Raw genomic sequence first — 19,086 nt, 5'->3', positions numbered from 1 at the left:
TGGCTTTTAAAAATTTGAAATGTAACTTCTAAATACGCGAACTAAGCTTTGAATAAAAACTGGTCATTTGTAAATAACTTTCAAAATATCGAAATTTTTTTTTCGCTAATTTTTAATGTGCTTACAATTTTCATTAATTTTTTCTATTTTCGTTAAAATATGATATTTTACAAAAAAAAAATATTCCGTTAATTTTTATAATTTTTTTGAATTTGTTTTTTTTTTAAATTGTTTTTTTTTTTTTAATTTGTTGTTTTTAGTTGTTTGTTTGAATTTGTTTTTTTATTTTATTTTATAATTTAATACATTTATTTTAATTTTTTTTTTTATTATTTATTTCTTATTATTTTTGTCAAACAACATCCATTTCCATTGATTTCCATTTTTCGTTAAAACATTAACGCAAAAACAATTATAAAAGTTCGTAATTTTCTTTAAAAATAAATTCTTTTTCAGTTTTTTTTTTAATTTTTTAATTAATTTTTGTCGAAAAACGTTTAAATTCTCATGCCACATATACGAAGCCACGCCCACCCAACAACGAAACAAACATTTTTGGAATATTCTTTTTTTCAAAACTGCTGCCGGATTTTATATTTTTGAAATTTTAAAGTTTTTAGTAATGTTTCACTTCAAATTTTTTATTTTTTGAAATTTTAATTATTTTATATTTTTGAAATTTATTTTAATACCAAATTTATTTTTTCCAATTGTTTATTTTTTTTATTCAATTTTTATTTTTTTTTTTTTTATTAAATTTTTATTTTTTTTTATTCAATTTTTATTTTTTATTCAATTTTTTTATTGTTTATTTATTTTTGGCGAAAAAAATCCATTTCCATTGATCTCTTGTAAAAGTCTTTTTTTTGTAATTATTATCAATACACAACAAACAACGAAACAAATAAGCAAAATTTCTTTTCTTTTTTAACCTGCTGCTTAACACGGAAATTTTTAATTTTATTGGAAACCTGTTTTTTCTGAATTTTAATATTTTTATTTTTTTATTATTTATTTTTAAATTGTTTTTATTATTTATTTTATTATTATTTTTTATTTAATATTGTTTAACACGCAAAACGTCAACTTTAAAATTTTTCGGAATTTTTTTTGTAATTAAAATTTTTTTTTAATTTTAATTATTTAATTTTTTTTTCTAAATTTTTTTAAACTTACCTTCAATAACTCGAACGTTTATAACTCGAAGTGCTCCATAACTCGAATTTCATACAAATTACCTTCCATAACTTGAAGTCTCTCTAACTCAAGGTTTTTTGTGGATTAAATTGATTCGAGTTAGGGAAGTTGAACTGTTTTTCTTATTATTCTTTAATTTTGATATTGCTTTAGGCGGAAAAGTTCAACGTTAAAACTTTTTGGAAATTATAATTTTTTTGTAATTTTAGTTAATTATTATTTTTTAATATTAATGCTTTTATTTTGTGGTGCTAAAACTTTTTAGAAATTTAACTTTGTTTTTTGATTTTAATTAATTTTTTTTATTTGATTTTTATTAATTTAAATTTATTTTCTTGTGTTTTTTTCTTAATTTTTATCTTTTATTTTTAAAATTGGTGCTTAACAAAAAAATTTCCACTTTGAAACCTTTTGTAAATTTAATTTTTTTTTTGTAATCTGAAAAAGTTTTTTTTAATTTAAAATTTTTTAAAATAATTGTTTAAAATTTAAATTTATGATTTTATTTTTAAAAGTGGTGCTTAACGTTTTTTGTAATTTTAATTAGTTTTTTTAATTAAAATATTTTTTAATTAAATTTTTTTTATTTAAATTTATATTTTTATTTTTAAAAATGGTGCTTAACGAAAAAATTTCCATTTTGAAACTTTTTGTACATTTTTTTTAATTTTTATATTTTTGTTTTAATTATTCTTTTTTTATAATTTTTATCTTTTCTATTTATTAATTTAACATTGGTAACATGAAAACAACGCAATAAAAATGACGACATTTTTTATCAACAAAGAAAACGCAAATCAAAACAATTAAAACAACAAAAACAAACGCCTCAAACGGGCCAACACTGGATTAAAACAAATATGTATGTATATGTGGGTGTGTATACATACAAACATATTTATGTATGTATGTACGCCACGCTCATGCGACTTAATATTAGAATTTTATTAATAACAATAATAATATTACTTACTTACATATATACAAAATATATTATAATTTAATTTAATTAATACTATATTGTGGTTTAATCATACACACAGTTATAGATACTTGTAAACTTAAGAAACTTAAATAACACATAAAATAATTTTAAAATATAAAAATAAATTAATTTTTATTTTTACTTAAGTAAAATAAAATAAAAATTAAACAATAAAATTATTAATAATTTACATAAAAAAATAATAATCTAAGCAAGTTATTTACAGTTAGTAGAGCCGCCAATTGTTTAAGCGGCGTATTTAAATTGCAGTGAAATAGAAATAGAAGAGGCAGAGAGAGCAAAAAAGAAAAACAGTTTTCAAAATAGCAATTGAATTTGAATTTTATTAATGATTAATGATTCATTGTACTAAGCGAGTATTGCATGTGTTGCAGATGCAGCCAATCCACACAAATTACAGCATAATTACAAGAACAACACAAAGACAAATACAAATACAAAACAATGCAATAAAACACAAACAGAATACAAAAACACAAAAAAAAAAAAAAAAACAAAAAACTGAAATAAATTATGAAAATGCAACAACATGAATACAAAACATGTAATAAAGAAGCAACAAATAATATATATTTAGATGTTAACTAACAGTTTTAGCAATTATATTTAATAAAATAATAATAATAATGAGAAAGACACTCACACACACAAATAAAACAATAAGAGCAAACAAAGCAACATAACAACGTCAAAAGACAAAAATAGCAAGCAAAATAAAATATTGTGACGAAAATGATAATTACAACAAATGTATAATGATAATAAGAAATTAATAAAAAGAAAGAAAAAACTGTGAAACTTACAAACAATTGCATACATACATGAACGAAAGTGGCGATAAATATTACAAACTGATATTTAAAAAAATGTATAATTGAATAAAAATTGAAAAATTACAAAAAAATTGCAAATGTAATATATATGGAATACATTTTTTTCTTTTTCAGCTTTATTTTTCTATTTTCAAGCCTGCTGACGTAGCAATTATTACTATTTTTTGAAATGAGCTATCAAGACACTTGATGATCAAAAGTTATACGTAGGTTGCCTTTTATATTTCGGAATTGGAGAACAAAAACGAATTTTAATCATCGAAAATCGCTTTGTTGTTTTTCAAAATATTCTCCCTTTAGGTCTATACACTTTTGCATGCATTTGAACCAATTATCGAAGCACTCTGATTGCGGTATCTTCAAAAAACCGTTCAGTAGATTTTCCTGATTTCTTGAAAGACATCTGGCAAACAAATGATTGTGTACCACTCAGCTATGTAATGCTCTGTGTTGATCTAGAGGCATGAAAATAAAAAAAAATCAAAATTCTCTGAAGACCATATACATACATAGGTTAGGTTAGATGGCAGATCGAAGATCGCACGTGAACGTAAAGCCATAGAAAAGAAAAACTCCTGTGTTCGAACTTATAAATTAGTAAAATGTTTAGTTTCCAGTACAAATTTGCTCACGCATTTAATTTCCACTCTCGCCAGTTCGGTGGGATGTCTGAAGGTATGCGCTCCCAAGTGTTTAAGTTTTGATCTCACAAACGCGTGACAGTCTAGAAGGCAGTGTTGAGTTGTTTACACCTCGCTGCCCCTCTCCTCTAATGGATTCTTTCCCTTCACAGCTCCCTCGTCGGTATATGGGCAGAGAAGGAGCCGCCAGAGTCCGGTTTGGCGACTCCATGATCTGAGTGATCCGGTATGAAGTCAAAGTGTTTGAGGATATCCGAGTGTTCAGATACGTGTTCTTTTAAGAACCCAGATTCTCTGAGTCTGTTTTGTAATTTTCGCAGCCATGCCCCGATAAGAACTAGTAGTTACTGAATGAATTAATATTCGAAGATCACCAAACCAAATTCTGACTAAAAGCGGAATGGTCCACAAGCTGGCAGATCTCTAATTGTGATTAATGTTAACTGGTAAGAACATAATAAAATTTAGGCTGCAATTACAAGACTATTCATGTATTTGGCTTTCAGCACTTATTCAACTTAAGAGAACCACAGCTGAATAAAGCGCTGAATACCAAAGCGACTGGAAAGTTTGTATTTATAGACACATATATTTAATAAAAATTGGTAAGAGACTAGTTAGTTATGGAAATATTTTGTTTTGTCAATAGCTTAGCAGGGGTAGAGCAGGGGCAACAACTATGCTCCATCATTGCATCGGTATTCGCTTAAACGAAACATATAGACTTGCTGTCCTACCTTAACTCATTCAACGGTAATATACGAGTAATGTGGAAAAATTTGTCCTACTTGCCAAAGTTAACATTACTTTTGCGAGCTGTTTTTGCATGAAATTTCCATGGAAACCGAAAACTTTGTTTATTCTGCAACCAAAGTAGGTTTGCGCTTTGATGTACCGGAGTGTAGAGGAATTTTTGTGAAATATCGTGTTAAGAAAAATGGGTGAGTTTGGTTAAATCGTTAAAAAACAATAAAAAACAAATTATTGCTGTGTGTGTTTTCTGTGAAATGATTATTATATTCCAGTGAAATATAAGTCATTTTAATTTGGTAAAAATTAAATTATTTTTTTTAAATAATTGTTTAAGTGAACTAAGGAATTATTGTATGAATGTAATGTCGAAAGTAAAAACCAATTTCATAATGAAAATAGTGAATATATTTACCAACAACAGTCCAGCTCAACGCAGACAAAATAAAACGTTAACTTCAACTGCATGGAAGGTATAATACTTTTTATAGCAACTTTGTGTAAAACTAAATCTGAAAACGTAACCAACATTCAACAGAAATTTCTTTGCTAGTTTGCTAATGGCAGCTACACTAGGCATCAAATGAAAGTATAAATGTAATATATACTGGCCTCACCTCAGATCATTCATTTACTTCCTACATTTTCGCTTAAGAATAAATTCATAAAGCATTTTATGTAGAAGCACCGTTATGTAAATAAACAGTTGGAGTAATATTTGCACTTATTATTTAGACGCAAAAAATATTTACTCCATCGAGAGTGATTAGTCTTCGCTGGTGAGCCTATGATTGCGCGTCAAATGAAAATATAATTTTAGTTTTGGTTCCTTTTTGTAAGATAAAACTGAATTTTACTACATATTTAATACATTTGTATTTACTAAGGGAATTTCTGTTATGGTGAACATTTTTTTGTTCTGTTCTTAGTAAAAAATATAAAAAAAATTGTAGAGAATTGGATCTTAATTGTAGAAGATGGGAAGAAGGGTGAAACGTATCAAAAAATTTATGAAAAATATTCTATTTCGATCAGAGAGGGAAGAATAAAATTTTTGAATACTCCAAGAGAAGAAAAACATGCAAGACTCAATACGGTGGAGGTCCAAAGTCCAAAATTTTTATACAGGCTGAGCGACTTGTACGTGAAAAGCTCCTGAAAACCTTGAAATTTTATCGCGGGAGTTGATTGAAAGTTTTAATTTGGATGTTGCCATTAGTGCAATGAAAAGAAAACTACAAACATCTGGTTTTAAAAACTATGTCGCAAAAAAATGACCTATGTTTTCCATTTCGAGTAGGAAAAAAGGACTAGAGTTTGCAAAACAATATCCAAATGTGCCAACCACATTTTTAGATAAAGTAATTTGGTCCGATTAATTCACATTCGAGCTAAGGAGTTAAAAAAATACGTAGCGGAGTGTGGTGTAAACCTTCTGATCGCTTAAAACCACAGTGCATTCAATCGTCAGTGAAGCATGGAGGATGTTCTCTCATAGTTTGGGGCTGTTTCTCAAAATTTGGTGTAGATAGTGTACTTAAAATCGATGGACGAATGACGGTTGCTTCATGTGTTGAGATTCTTAGCGAAAATTTGAAAATAAATGCTGAAAAAGGGAACTTGGGGTCGTTTATCTTCCAATAAGATAACGACCCCCAACGCACATCTCGCCTGACTACTCGCTTTTTTGCAGAAGGCTTAAAGAAAAACCGGCCTTGCCAGCTCAGACACCGGATTTAAATCCAATTAAGCATTTGTGGTTAATTTTTGATTCCAAAATACCAAAAAGCAGCCGTACAAACTTGGAATAATTTTTCTTAGAGACGAAGCGTCAACTTGACATTATTCCAATGAAAATATTAGAAAATTTGGTTCGAGGCATGCCAAAACGTCTTCCTGCCGAAATTCAGAATAAGGAAGGCGATATTAATTACAAAATTTACTTTTAAACCAAACGTTTTGTATTTTTTCAAAATTTATACTTTCATTTGACCACTTTTATTTAAGAGTCCTTTTTTTTAAAGTGGAACAAAATTTGTTTCTTTCTATTCCGGAAAAAAATATATATAATATTAATTTATAATTTGTAACTTAAATACCTATGTAAATGTAATATTAATGTATGAATTATTAATTGTTTATTTTAATAAAACTGCATTGAAATAACGTCTGTGAAATTTATACTTTCATTTGATGTCTAGTGTATATTCAATAGAGGTTCAGGGCGCGAGTCGTTCTACCTTTTTGCTGTTTGGCGCCAATTGGAGATTCCAAATGTAGCCAGATCCTTCTCCACCTGGTCTTTCCAACGGAATGGAGGTCTTCCTTTCCTCTGCTTCTCCCGGCGGCTGCTGCGTCGAATACTTTCAGAGCTGGAGTGTTTTCGTTTATTCGGCTGACATGACTTAGCCAGCGGAACTGCTGTCTCTTCATTCGCTGAACTATGTCTATGTCCTCGTATAAATCGTACAGCTCATCGTTCCATCGACTGCGACAGACTTCGAAGTTATGACTGTCAACAGTGACGTGCGATCCAAGTTGCGAATGCGCTGACTGTTTATTTGAAGACAGGAGATATTTCGTCTTATCCGTGTTTATAACTATACCCTTACACTTCGCTTCTTTATCCAGAGTGGTGAAAGCTGAAATAACGGCGCGGTTGTTGAGGCCAATAATATCAATATCATCCGCGTACGCCAGCAGCTGTACACTCTTGTAGAAGATTGTATCATCTCTATTCAGCTCTGCAGCTTGAATTATTTTCTCCAGGAGTAGATTGAAGAAATCACACGATAGGGAGTCGCCTTGTCTGAAATCTCGTTTGATATCGCACGGTTCAGAGAGGGCGTTCCCGATCCTGACGGAAGTTTTAATATTGCTCAATGTCAGTTTATACCGCCGTATTAGTTTTGGGGGATATCAAATTCAGACGTTATAGCGGCTTTAAGGCTGCTTGTTAGCAAAATCTTTCTTGATTTTTGTGTGGTTGAGTGACGTGGCGTATGAGTAATTTTTAATTAGTCCAAATAGTTGTTGATAAAGTAGTAACGTATACGCCACAGCATCACTGCTCATATTACTATGTATGTATGTATATACTTGTATTTTCAAAACACTATGATTGCAGTAAAAAATAATTATACTTTTAGTTTTACGCATGAATTTCGATTTTATTAACCAAATGTTATCATAAAGAAAATATAACTGTAAACTATTATCTACATATTTACTAATAGAATATTTATTTAATTTCGCTTCATATAAGCAAATCAAATAAACTTATATGCAACAGTAATGAGTTACTTTCTGCCACATTTCAGTTTAAATATAGCATGCAATGTCTGTGATTGCACACACATACACACATTGCAAAGAAGTTTTCATGTGATTTAATTAATTGTTAAAGTTCGCTAATTAATTCACACACTCCTGAGCCAATTTGACAAAACGTCATTTACCAAAACACAGCACCACTTCCGACTGCTGTTCACACCGACTGTTGATAGCACTATTCTCCTTTGGCTGAAATTAGTCGCAGAAAAAACAGCAAATGAAAAAGTTTTACTGAACCCACGGAGTTAAGCTTGCCACCAGGCGATGGTGTTAACTGGGCTGCTAGTGAAGTTTCGAAACTATGACAGCATGAAACCAAATACTTAAATGTATGAGCAAAGCGGTGCCAACGAGTTTCATAAAAGCTAAGTATTAGAATGTGTGTTTCATATGTAAGTAAGTGTAAATATGTAAGGAGTCAACGCCCAGAAATTAGTAAATTTTAGTGAAGGTGCGATGGTAGCTTGAGCGTGAATATATCCAAGTATATGCTTCATTTTTTTAATTTTTTATATTAAACAGAATAAAATTCTATTCAAAACTTTATTTATTTTCGTGTGGTTTTCTTATTACAATTTTAAAAACATAAAATGCCGAAATTATTAGGAATTATATGAAAAAAATTAAAAAATTTTGCGGAAACCATTAAAAAATATTTCATTATATATTATTTTTGGATTTGTATATAAATATATGTAAATTATATTTTTTTCTTTTAAGTCTGTGATCACCTTTTTTTTACTAAATATGTATGTATAATAAAATAGTTGGAAGTTAAGTTCATTAAATTTTTTAAATATTCAAATATAATACATTTTGATTTAAAAAAAATAAAAAAAAGTATAAAAAATTAAAAAAAAAAAAATAAAAAAAAAAATTAAAAAAAATTTAAAAAAAAATTAAAAAAAAATATATTCAAAGTGAATATTTTATAAATGAAAAAAGTTAATATTTTATATCTTATATTTATTATTTGTATATTTTTTAATTTATATTATTAATTAAATTTACTCTTAAATGAAAAATAACAAAAGTGTAAAAATGGTTTATTCAAAAATTATTAAAAATATTGTTGTATTTAAATTTTTAGTTTTTATGGCAACCCGGTTTAAAAATGTTTGACCAGAAGCTTTTCAAAATGTGCAATACTCAATTTATTAATATTTTTTACAATTAATTTAAAATAAATTTTTTTTAATTTGTAAATCTTGTGATTTTTAAAGTCGAAAGTTTTAACCGCTCGAAGAAATTAAAAAAGAAATACATTCCATCGCTTGTTTATTTGTGAAATGCGAACTCGCTCATTTATTAAATTTTTAAAATGTGTTTTCGGGTTCATTAGATATTATTATGACCACACATTTTTTCCTGAAGTAAAACGAACTACCCTAATAACGCAAGTTTGCAGAAAATTTTCATTTCAAGGAATGTTGTATGTTGTTTTTTGTACACAACAACATTGTTGGCAACCGCACCGAAGGTATCATATGTGTTTGTGTACATACAGACAACCACATATACAAATACCGTCCTATGCATATGCTAAATGGTTATTTTTGTTGTTTTTTTCCTTTTTGGTATGGAATCAACAAATTAATGGCATTATCCAAGCACTCGCAATGCATACTTTTAGGCGGCAGTTGACTGTCTAGCTGTGAGAACGGAGCTGCATTTGGAATGCATTCAATACAAACATAGTATGGCGACGGTTGGCGGAGAGGTGTGAGCACCAGCTAATAAAATCATTTACTTCTGCTGCCATTCAATCGTCACGCTATACAAATGTCTTCATACGGAGAATTAGTATGCTATTTGAAAGAAGAGCAAAGCGACTCCAAAGTAGCAGGCATATATTTAACCGTTAGACAGACAGGCAATGCACATATGAGCGTATGGAGGTATGTAGACGGAGGAGTGAGGCAGTCAGTATGTTGCTTAGACGGGAATTTGTAGGCTGGCGCGACTCTGCCATAAAGGAAGTTAGATATCAATCAAGCGCAAATAGCGATACAATATGAAATTCGAAATATTCATACCCACTGCCATGCATGTGTGTGTGTGGTAGAGTCTGTTTTTTAGTTTTTATTGTAGGCGATTTGTTGTCTGCTGCCTGCTGTCATTATTGCATGATTGACGCGCATTTAGTCGGTATTTGGTATTGTTGTTGTACATTACTTTGTTCACTAGCGAATTTTTATGCGATTGTTACTTTTTTTCTATTACTTTTTTTACTTATATTTTCACTTGCGACATAAGCATAAGCATAAATGTAGTCTTTGTAATATTTTTTATTTGTATCTTTTGTTATTTTTCACTCCTTTAGTGGTAACGAAAACAGCTTCAGGTGTGAAGGTGGCAGCTGGAGGTGGCGCCACTAACAATGGCAACAGCAACGGTGCTGCACGACGCACTCCAACCGCTGAGCCATCAGACGGCGCACGCCCACCACAAACGGGGGCTAATGGCAAGTCAGGCGTCTCGGCGGGCAAGGAAAAGTCAGCATTGCTTACCAACAAATGTATACTGAGGACCATCACCGCATTTCTGGCGAGCAACAAACGCAACTCCTACAATGCACAAATGCGCGCCAAACAGACGAATAGACGACGTCGCCAGCGCAAGATGGACGAGTTGAGCGGCAAAATTAATCCGAAATTGTTGGAGAACTTGCGCAAAAAGACAAAGTTCACCAAGTGAGTGCAAGTGCATAATTATATTGTATAACGGTTGTTTATTTTAAATAAGTTATGTTGAATAATAAGTAAAAAAATTGAGCTCATTTAGTGTAGCGAGAGAGCTAAATGGAAGAAATTGTTACAATAATTTTTTTACTTTATTACCAGGAAGAGAAACGGATTGAGTGTTACATGTCGTATGAGTAACTTTTATTTAGTGCAATTAGTTAGTGATGAAGCTAGTGCTCCTACAATTATTCAGAGTGCTGGACCTTTGCGACCATATGTGATATAGAAGACGATACAATAGACCATAGTCCGAAACCTCAATTATTTTATTTATATCTATCTAGTGATAAAGTAGTAACGTATACGCCTAGTCGCCACAGATATTCAGGCACTTCAGCTGCTATATGTATTAGAGCAGGTCGATTTAAAGGAAACCAAACGGAAAAATCGGCTACGTGGCAAATGTTCCACGGGCCATTTTGTACAACTTTGCGTAAGAAACTATGGCTTTAAAACAGCTTTCGAGCCACCAATTATTAAGGCGAAGTTTAACTTTTAGGGATTATAAAAATTTGTTCGAGAGTTTTTGAGAAATTCGCATGATATCTAACACATAGGTGCATATTGACATTATATCATATGATATCATTTGTCGGAGTCCCCAGGTCGGACGACTATAACATATATCGCGCACACAAGCTGTTTTTAGAATGTTGTGTTAGAATGCTGTGTGTTGTTTTGATTATTTCGTTGTGGTATACTGTTATTTTATTTTGCGTCAGTAAGAAATATTTTTAAAGGCAATACTAGTATTTTAATTGAAAACTCAAAGTGACTGTGTAAACAAGGGAATAAAATTGAGCAAAGGGAAGTTCACAGATTTTTTATATTTTTTAGTTTAAGAGTTTTTTATGTTTTGGTTTTTTTTATCAAGAAACACAAGTGACAGTTGCAGAAACAAAATTCAAGTGTAACAAGATGAGTGCTCTTCTAATCGCGAAATGTCCAGGCGTATCAAAAAATATGCATGTGTCGTTGATAATTTTATTAAATTGGGTGAATGCTATGGAAAAAACGAACGAGCAGAAAGAATCCTACAGATAGAAGATTTTGCAATAAAGAATGGGAAAATGTTATTTTTTCGAAAAAATTTTAATTTACGACAAATAATGAAAACTAAATTATCTCCCAAGAAGCATCTAAAAAGACGAAACTTTGGAGGTTTAAATTATAGAAGAACATCTGTATTATACTTGATTTCCACCAAAATGGACTCGGAGTATTAAGTGTAGTTGTTGGATCAAGTTCTGGTGACTTTCACCGAAAGTTTTGTTTATCTTCATTATTCATTCATTATTCAGCGGGATAACGCAGTTTTATATCGATCGCAGAAGACTAAAGAGCTTTCGAAATCCAAACGTATTTCCATCCTTAGCTGATAGCTGATCGTTTTGAATACAGTAGTGAACCTTTGGTCCATGCTAAATACAAGTATAAAAGTCTTCCTCTGTGGTCGCCTCCTTAAAGATGTTAGATAATTAAGGGGCTGTATAATCAATGAATTGCAAAAAATTAACACCATCTATATAAGACTGTAGGTAGATGACGGAATACAATGGAGCTGACAGATCGAGAAGACGGCAGGAAATGCCTATGACAAGGCACCACGGAAACAATGGAGCATCTTTTGTGCACTTGGCAAGACTACGTTGTAAGCATCTGGGGTCCACACGGTATGATACATTGGAAGAGGTATCGATAATGAGGCCGCAGAGTCTGTTAAAATTCGCGTCAACGCAGCATCCTAAAGGACCCAGCAACTGAAATCCATCTGAAATCGAAATGGACCAAAACTGGTCTATGCGCGGCTTATTGGCCTACTAGACCAACTTTAAACTAATCTATTCATTCGCTAATAAACATCATGTGACGACTTCTAGAAGAAGTGATAAAAAATAATGGCAGACATATACACACCTTCTTAAAACAACTGAAAATTTAAAATAAAATTACCCTCTAATTTAATTCGCACAAACTTAGTGTTTCTAAAAAAGTTATTTAATTAAGCCATTTAAAAATAATACCTACGTAATAAAAATTTACTAGATAATTTTAAAAAATCGGGAAAGTCATGTTTTTATAATTAAATCGCATGGTGTAATAGCCTTCATTTACGTTTTTGCAATATTTTCAACTTAAGTTAGCTTAACTTAACTTAACATAACTTAAATTGGAAATATAACCTGGAGACAAAATACTTAAAGTTGTTGCTTTTTTTCGATTTGACTCGAACATGAAATATGGTCGGAAATAGATATGTTATATCATTTATTTTTTTACTATTTATTTATTTAATTTTTATTATTTTCAAACTTAGTTATATACAAAATAAACGTTTCATTATAATTGATAGAATGTGCTTTCAATTGATGTTACTGGCGTATGAGCAACGTCTGTACGAATATTTAACCAAAAAACCTTCGATAGACTTCACTGAAACTAATCTGATTTGTTATTTTACCTACAAATATTTTGATAAATCTCTATTTCATTTTTATTAAAAATTTATTATATTTTTTATTTAATTATTTTCAGAGCTGAGGTCGATGCTTTGTGTCGAATCTATCGAAAACTCATTTCAAATTGTCAATATTCAGCAAAAGCATTGGCAACCGGTAGCTCAAGTGCGGCAATAGTAAAACCGCATGCAACAGTGGAGGTAAAAATATGCGCAAAATGATTAGAAATATATTAAAAAATTAATTTAATGCATTGAATTTTTTATATTTTAAATTCAATAATTACAGTAAATATACTTTATTTTATGTATTCTCATTTACTTATGCTGAACACCCACAGGGCATTGATCGCGTTGTGTTCCGCGAACTGTTGCACAGCACATTCGATATTGTAACCGAAGAAATTCTCATGGAGCGCATATTTTCTTGTTGGGATCGCGCACATGAGGGCCTACCATTACGTTTGGAGGGTTGGTTGACCGGCTTGTCGATATTCCTACGTGGCTCATTAGCCGAGCGCGCAAACTTTTGCTTTCGCGTTTACGACTTGAATAGTGACGGGTTCATCGCGAAGGATGAGATGTTTACATTGTTGCGTAATTGTCTTATCAAACAACCACAAGATGAAGATCCCGATGAGGGTGTTAAGGATTTGGTGGAGATAGTGCTGAAAAAATTCGATTTGGACAATGATGGCAAGGTAATTTGTATTAAAACTTATCAATACTGTCAACTGATTAGAAAACAAAATAAGTTATATTTTTATTATATTTTCTATCCTTTTTTTTGTGTTAAAAGTTTTTTTCGAAATATGTTTGTATCATACAAAATAATAATAAAAAGAATTATAATAGTTTTATGGTTTTCAGGTTTCAATAGAGGATTTTATGGGCACTCTAGCGGCTGAACCCTTGCTGTTGCAAGCCTTTGGACAATGCTTACCATCTGAGACGGCCACTGTTTCATTCTTTTCAACATTACAAATATAAATTTCCAGTTATATTATATTAATTTAGTTTAAATGCATTAAAATATTTAACAATATAAGAAGAAATGTAAACGAAAATATTAGCTGAGACTATTACTAAGGTAAGAGAACGTAGAAAATGCTAGAACTTAGAATAATATCTTATTCAGAATGGCAGAACTTGTTTAATATTTTAAACTCGACTGATTGGAGAAGCAAACAAGAAAAAACTTTAACTTCGGTGGCCCCTATATATAATTGATGTAATACCCTTCACAAATATGCCTTATTGATCAGGTCTAAACAATTTCTTCGCAGACTGCATTATTGCCATACCAATGTCAAATTTCTTGAAGATATCTCGTAAAGTACGAAAATGTCCTATACAAGACCTTGATGCCGATCGTTCAGTTTGTATAGTCGCTATATGCTATAGATATCGATATCAGCGATTCTGACAAATAAATAGCTTCTTGGGGAGAAAATTCCGAATCGATATCTCAAAAACTTAAGGACTACTTTTCGTATATACAGTCAGATGGAAAGACGGACATGGTTATATCGGCTAAGCTCGTTATGCTGATAGTAGCTGATAATTTATTTATATATTTATACGGTTTAGGACATATCCTTCTACGTATTGCGAACTTCGTGGTAAACTTAATATACCCCTATAAACAAAGAGGAATAATGTGACAGGTAAAGTCCACTTTATAAGAAAAATGTGTATGACTTTACCAAAAGAGAGGGAGACAGTTTCAGTTTCTAACGACCGATATTCCAAGCATGTGATATGGTGTGAACACGATTCGAAGCAATTTTTTTAAATTTTTGAGGTTCATCCAGTGCTAATCACTCCATGAATTCCCTCGGCTACGGGAAATCAATTAAGACACAGCATTATCCTTTGTCGAGATACAGCCGCTATGACCTCAGAACTGTCTTAACAAGCTTCAGAAGGTCATGAAATTTTAGAAATTCACCAACTTGTGTTCACTTCATCACAGCTCAAGCAGTCCGCAGGTTTTTTTCACTATAGCTTAGGTTCGATTTGGTGAAAAGAAACCTTAACAAAAACAGAGAAAAACCATTTCAGTTCAGACTACGTGGTCTACGTAATCTCCAAACTTTTCTCGCAATCATTCGCTTGTTGTACGTCTTGTGTGGCACGTAGCCCTGTATTGTTATAACCAGATGTTGTCAAAATCAACTTTTTCCAATAGCGCCCATAAAGAGGGGTTATCATCGATCTATGCCGCTCTACATTGTCAGTAATGGTTACACCAGCGTCATTTCGAATGAAGAACGAACCGATTAATCCAAAAACCACACCAAACGGTCAATTTAGATGAATGTAAAGGTTTTTCATGAATAATTTGTGGATTTTCTTCGCACCAGAATCGACAGTTTTGTTTATTTACCGCGCCACTCAGATGAAAGTGAGACTCGAAGGAGAAGATTATTTTGTTGGATTAGATATTGGAAAACGATTATTTTGATAATAAAATTGAATGATTTGTAAACGTTGCTCTTGTGGATATCTGTTCATGTTGAAATTTTAAACATTACTGAATACTATATTATTTGAAAAAAAAAAAATATCGATAATGACATAGTAAAAAATGACCGAAACGACACTTAGAAATCATATCTTCCCTACGAATTACGAATAATGACATAGTAAAAAATAGCCGAAACGACACTTAGAAATCATATCTTCCCTATTGAAAAACTCTGCAGTAGAATATTTCTATCCACAAGTAAATGTTTATTTGAAAAATGTTGTGAAATTGGTAGAAAAATTATTTTTACTTTATTATGTGAATTTTCGAATTTTAGAAATATCGAACAAGTTCTTCGCTTGGGTGTCACTTACAATGCAAATTGTAGAATATTATATCGCAGAGAAGCTTTCATTGCTATTGTTAACAAAAACTCGTTAAATCCGAGCCTACTTTAAACAACCAAACTGCCAGACACCAGAAAGGTCGCCAGTAGCCAAAAGGTTCATCTGTGTCATCAACAGTTATGCATACTCATTCAGCCCCGACGAAAGGCGGCATTGTTGCATGCGTCATGCAAGGTAATAAGCGTGTGTTTCAGCGGGGCCAGCAAACAACAAACAACAACACACAACAACAGCAGTATAAATATTCAACTAGTTATTGCTACATGTGAACAAAGTGGCGCACTCAGCGGAGATCAACAGTTCGCAGATCAACACGTCAGGGTGTGCGGTACAAACACGCCGACACACATACATATGTATATAGGTAATTTATGTAAGAGTACTAGCACAACAAAGCGGCAAGCATGAATTATTAGTTTTTATCTCTTTTTTATGGCTTTATTAAAATGTGAATGTAAATGGAAATTGAAATTATTGCCACTTCGCAAATACATGGTTTCGGTGGGCACGTGCACCTGCATATATGTAAACATATGTACATACTTGCACAGATATATGTAAATATACAATTTTTTTGTTTATATGTATCTTTGTGAATCAAATGTTGCAAGTTCATGCCCCTATTGTCAGTTCTGAAATATTCAGAACAACTTATTATACCTCAAACACTATTTTGCATACCTAGACCCATTAATATACACACACCCACCCATCCATCTGATCATTTGTGGCAACAAATTTGTGCACTTGAACACTCTCGAGGCGCTTCTAAGCACAGCTTGAGGTGTCGCCGTCGATCGTGAAAGTAAATTTCATGTCATAGTTTCACTGCCTTATTGTTATTGTTGTTTTTGTTCTTCCTGATCATCATCATTTTCATCAAAACAATCAAAATAAGCGTCACATCAATTTGTTTCGGTATTAATTTCGCCGGTACATGTGTGCATGTGTGCCTAGAATGAGCAACGAAAGGGACTTTGAACGCTTGGATTACTGGCCAATTGTTTTTTCTCCAACAACAACAAAAGAAAAAGTTATAAAACAAAAACAAAGAAGAAAACCGAATGATTTGTTGCTGCATCAAACCAGATTCAATTTACAAACAAAATAAAGCACGTATATGGCACAACAAAAACAACGTATCAGTTGTCATATATTTACATATATGTATGTAAGACTATATGTTTTTTTATTCACTTGTGTGTAACATGTGCGGCAAACTATTTATATTGCTTGCTATTTAATGGTGATGCAGCCCATTTACTGTTATTAAAAAGTGTTTTCGGTGTTCACCATTCAATTTTGTTTTTCAAATTATATGGTATATAGGCGCTCACTAGCGCGTATTAGTGCGTGACTAACAAGCTGTCGGTTGTATGTTCGAAGCGCATAGAACATATGGTTGGAAAATTTTTATTTTATTATTTACGAAGTATTTTTGTTTAGAATTAAACTATAACATTCAAGACCATGTCTACAAGCGGATTATTCAAAACTGAAATTATTTTCGGAGATATGGGAATTTTGCTGACCCAGCATCTAAACTGATTCGGTCGGAATTAATCGAAACAAAAAAATACTTTTTTCTCCGAACTGTCTTTTTCAAAACGATATCCACGATGCTCTATAGAACCGATTTACTTAAAAGAGTTTTCTTTATAGACTTGTCTATCTATATCAACAAATTTCTATTTTTACTATTTTAAAAAAATTGAAAACAGTCACAGAAGTGGTATAGAAATTTTTTTAAGCAGTCGCCATTTCGTGAAATATTGTTTTTCCAATTTTTCTGTAGAACCAGACATTGCCACGTTATTCAAGATTAATATTTTTTGGGGGTTTCAGATTGGTAGGAGATCAAGCAATCGTGATTGTGAGTATGATAACGTGTTAGTTTTTTAAGACCCCACTTCAGAAAGCTGTTAATCTTTCAAAAATTTTATTTTTTTATTTTGATGTTTTTTCCCGTATTCTTGTAATATTAGGAAATGTCTATCAACATAACTGATAGTAAAAATACTAATTAATTTTCTTTCTTGAAATTTATTTCTCTAGACTAAAATACCCCTTTAATAGTACGTATATCTAGTAATACGGGTTAACTTTATATGTAATTCGGAATTTAGTAACTTTAATGTTGCAAGCTGCAAACTCATTATTGTATCGTAAAGTTTGACACTTTTGATGGTATATACACTAAGAGCGTTTTAACAAACGGGCGCTATTTTTGTTGTATACAGTAACGTAAAATATTCTTCTCGACCAAAAAATGGTATTAAATCGCAAATACAACTTTCAACGTGGATTTACTCAGCACGAGTGCATCGATGAACTTAATTTAATTTTTGCCGATCAAACTCTTTCAAAGACCAGTGCTTATCGATGATATGGTGAATCCAATCGAAGTCGTAGAACACTCATAAAAAGGCTCGTGTGGATTGGTCGAGAGAAATGTTAACAACATACGAAACACGTCTGTGACCTCGTGAGAGGTGATGATTAAGAGATTTACGCATATGAGCCCGAGAGTAAATAGTAATCCACTATATGAGCCTTTCAAGATGTGCCGAATCCAACAAAAGTTGTTCGAGACGAATCACTTTCAAGCAATGACTTCCTCTTTTTTGGAAAAAGTGGACATTTCGCAACTGTACTATTTGAACAACGGAACAATAAATTATGAGCGGTATACAACGTCTTTTTTTGTCAGTTTTCTTTAAAAAAATCAAAAAACCAAAAACCCACGATTGATCACTCTTCGCCACCAAACAAATGCTTTGAGCATCGATTTGATTAGTTATCACCGTATAACCCTGACTTGGCACCAAATGACTTATTTTTATTCCCGTATGTAAAAAATAAACTAAGAGATCAGGTCGACATCTGAAGAGGCTGGTTGATGCGTTCAAGAGGCATGTTTCGGAGATACTTTAATAAGAGTGTCCAAAAGGCTTCGATAATTAGTTCAAACGCATGCAAAACTGTATAAATCTTAATTGAGAATATTTTGAAAAACAATAAAGCGATTTTCGATGATTACAATTGGTTTTTGTTTTCGCATCTCGACATATAAAAGGAAACCTGTATGTAAGTCTATGAGTAAAATTTTGTTAACAAAAAGCTTCTCATATAAATATTCGCTACGAAGAAAAAGTAATAGGGTTCTATAATTTTAAGCACAGAACCAGGTCAGGTATATATATATATATATATATATAATATAATATTTTAAGAATATATATAATCG

The 19,086-nt window shown here is 31.4% G+C and overlaps 1 protein-coding gene across 4 annotated transcripts; it reads left to right on the top strand.

Moving 5' to 3' along the window:
* Window positions 1-4,537: 4,537 nt before the first annotated feature.
* On the top strand, window positions 4,538-14,029 carry LOC126759918 (calaxin). Of its 4 annotated transcripts, none has more exons than XM_050475111.1 (5): window positions 4,538-4,618; window positions 10,084-10,453; window positions 13,040-13,163; window positions 13,304-13,663; window positions 13,833-14,029. In XM_050475111.1, exons 1-5 carry the CDS (start codon window positions 4,615-4,617, stop codon window positions 13,950-13,952), a joined length of 978 nt encoding a protein of 325 aa, XP_050331068.1. In that variant the 5' UTR covers window positions 4,538-4,614; the 3' UTR covers window positions 13,953-14,029. The 4 variants fall into 4 exon arrangements, with proteins under 4 accessions (XP_050331068.1, XP_050331067.1, XP_050331066.1 ...); XM_050475110.1 differs by lacking the exon at window positions 4,538-4,618 and adding an exon at window positions 4,879-4,900; XM_050475109.1 differs by lacking the exon at window positions 4,538-4,618 and adding an exon at window positions 9,872-9,908.
* The last annotated feature ends 5,057 nt before the right edge of the window (window positions 14,030-19,086 follow it).

This window comes from Bactrocera neohumeralis, chromosome 5, assembly GCF_024586455.1.
Source record: "Bactrocera neohumeralis isolate Rockhampton chromosome 5, APGP_CSIRO_Bneo_wtdbg2-racon-allhic-juicebox.fasta_v2, whole genome shotgun sequence".
In the NCBI taxonomy this organism is placed as follows: Eukaryota; Metazoa; Arthropoda; class Insecta; order Diptera; family Tephritidae; genus Bactrocera; species Bactrocera neohumeralis.
This window is presented reverse-complemented; position numbering and strand designations above follow the sequence as displayed.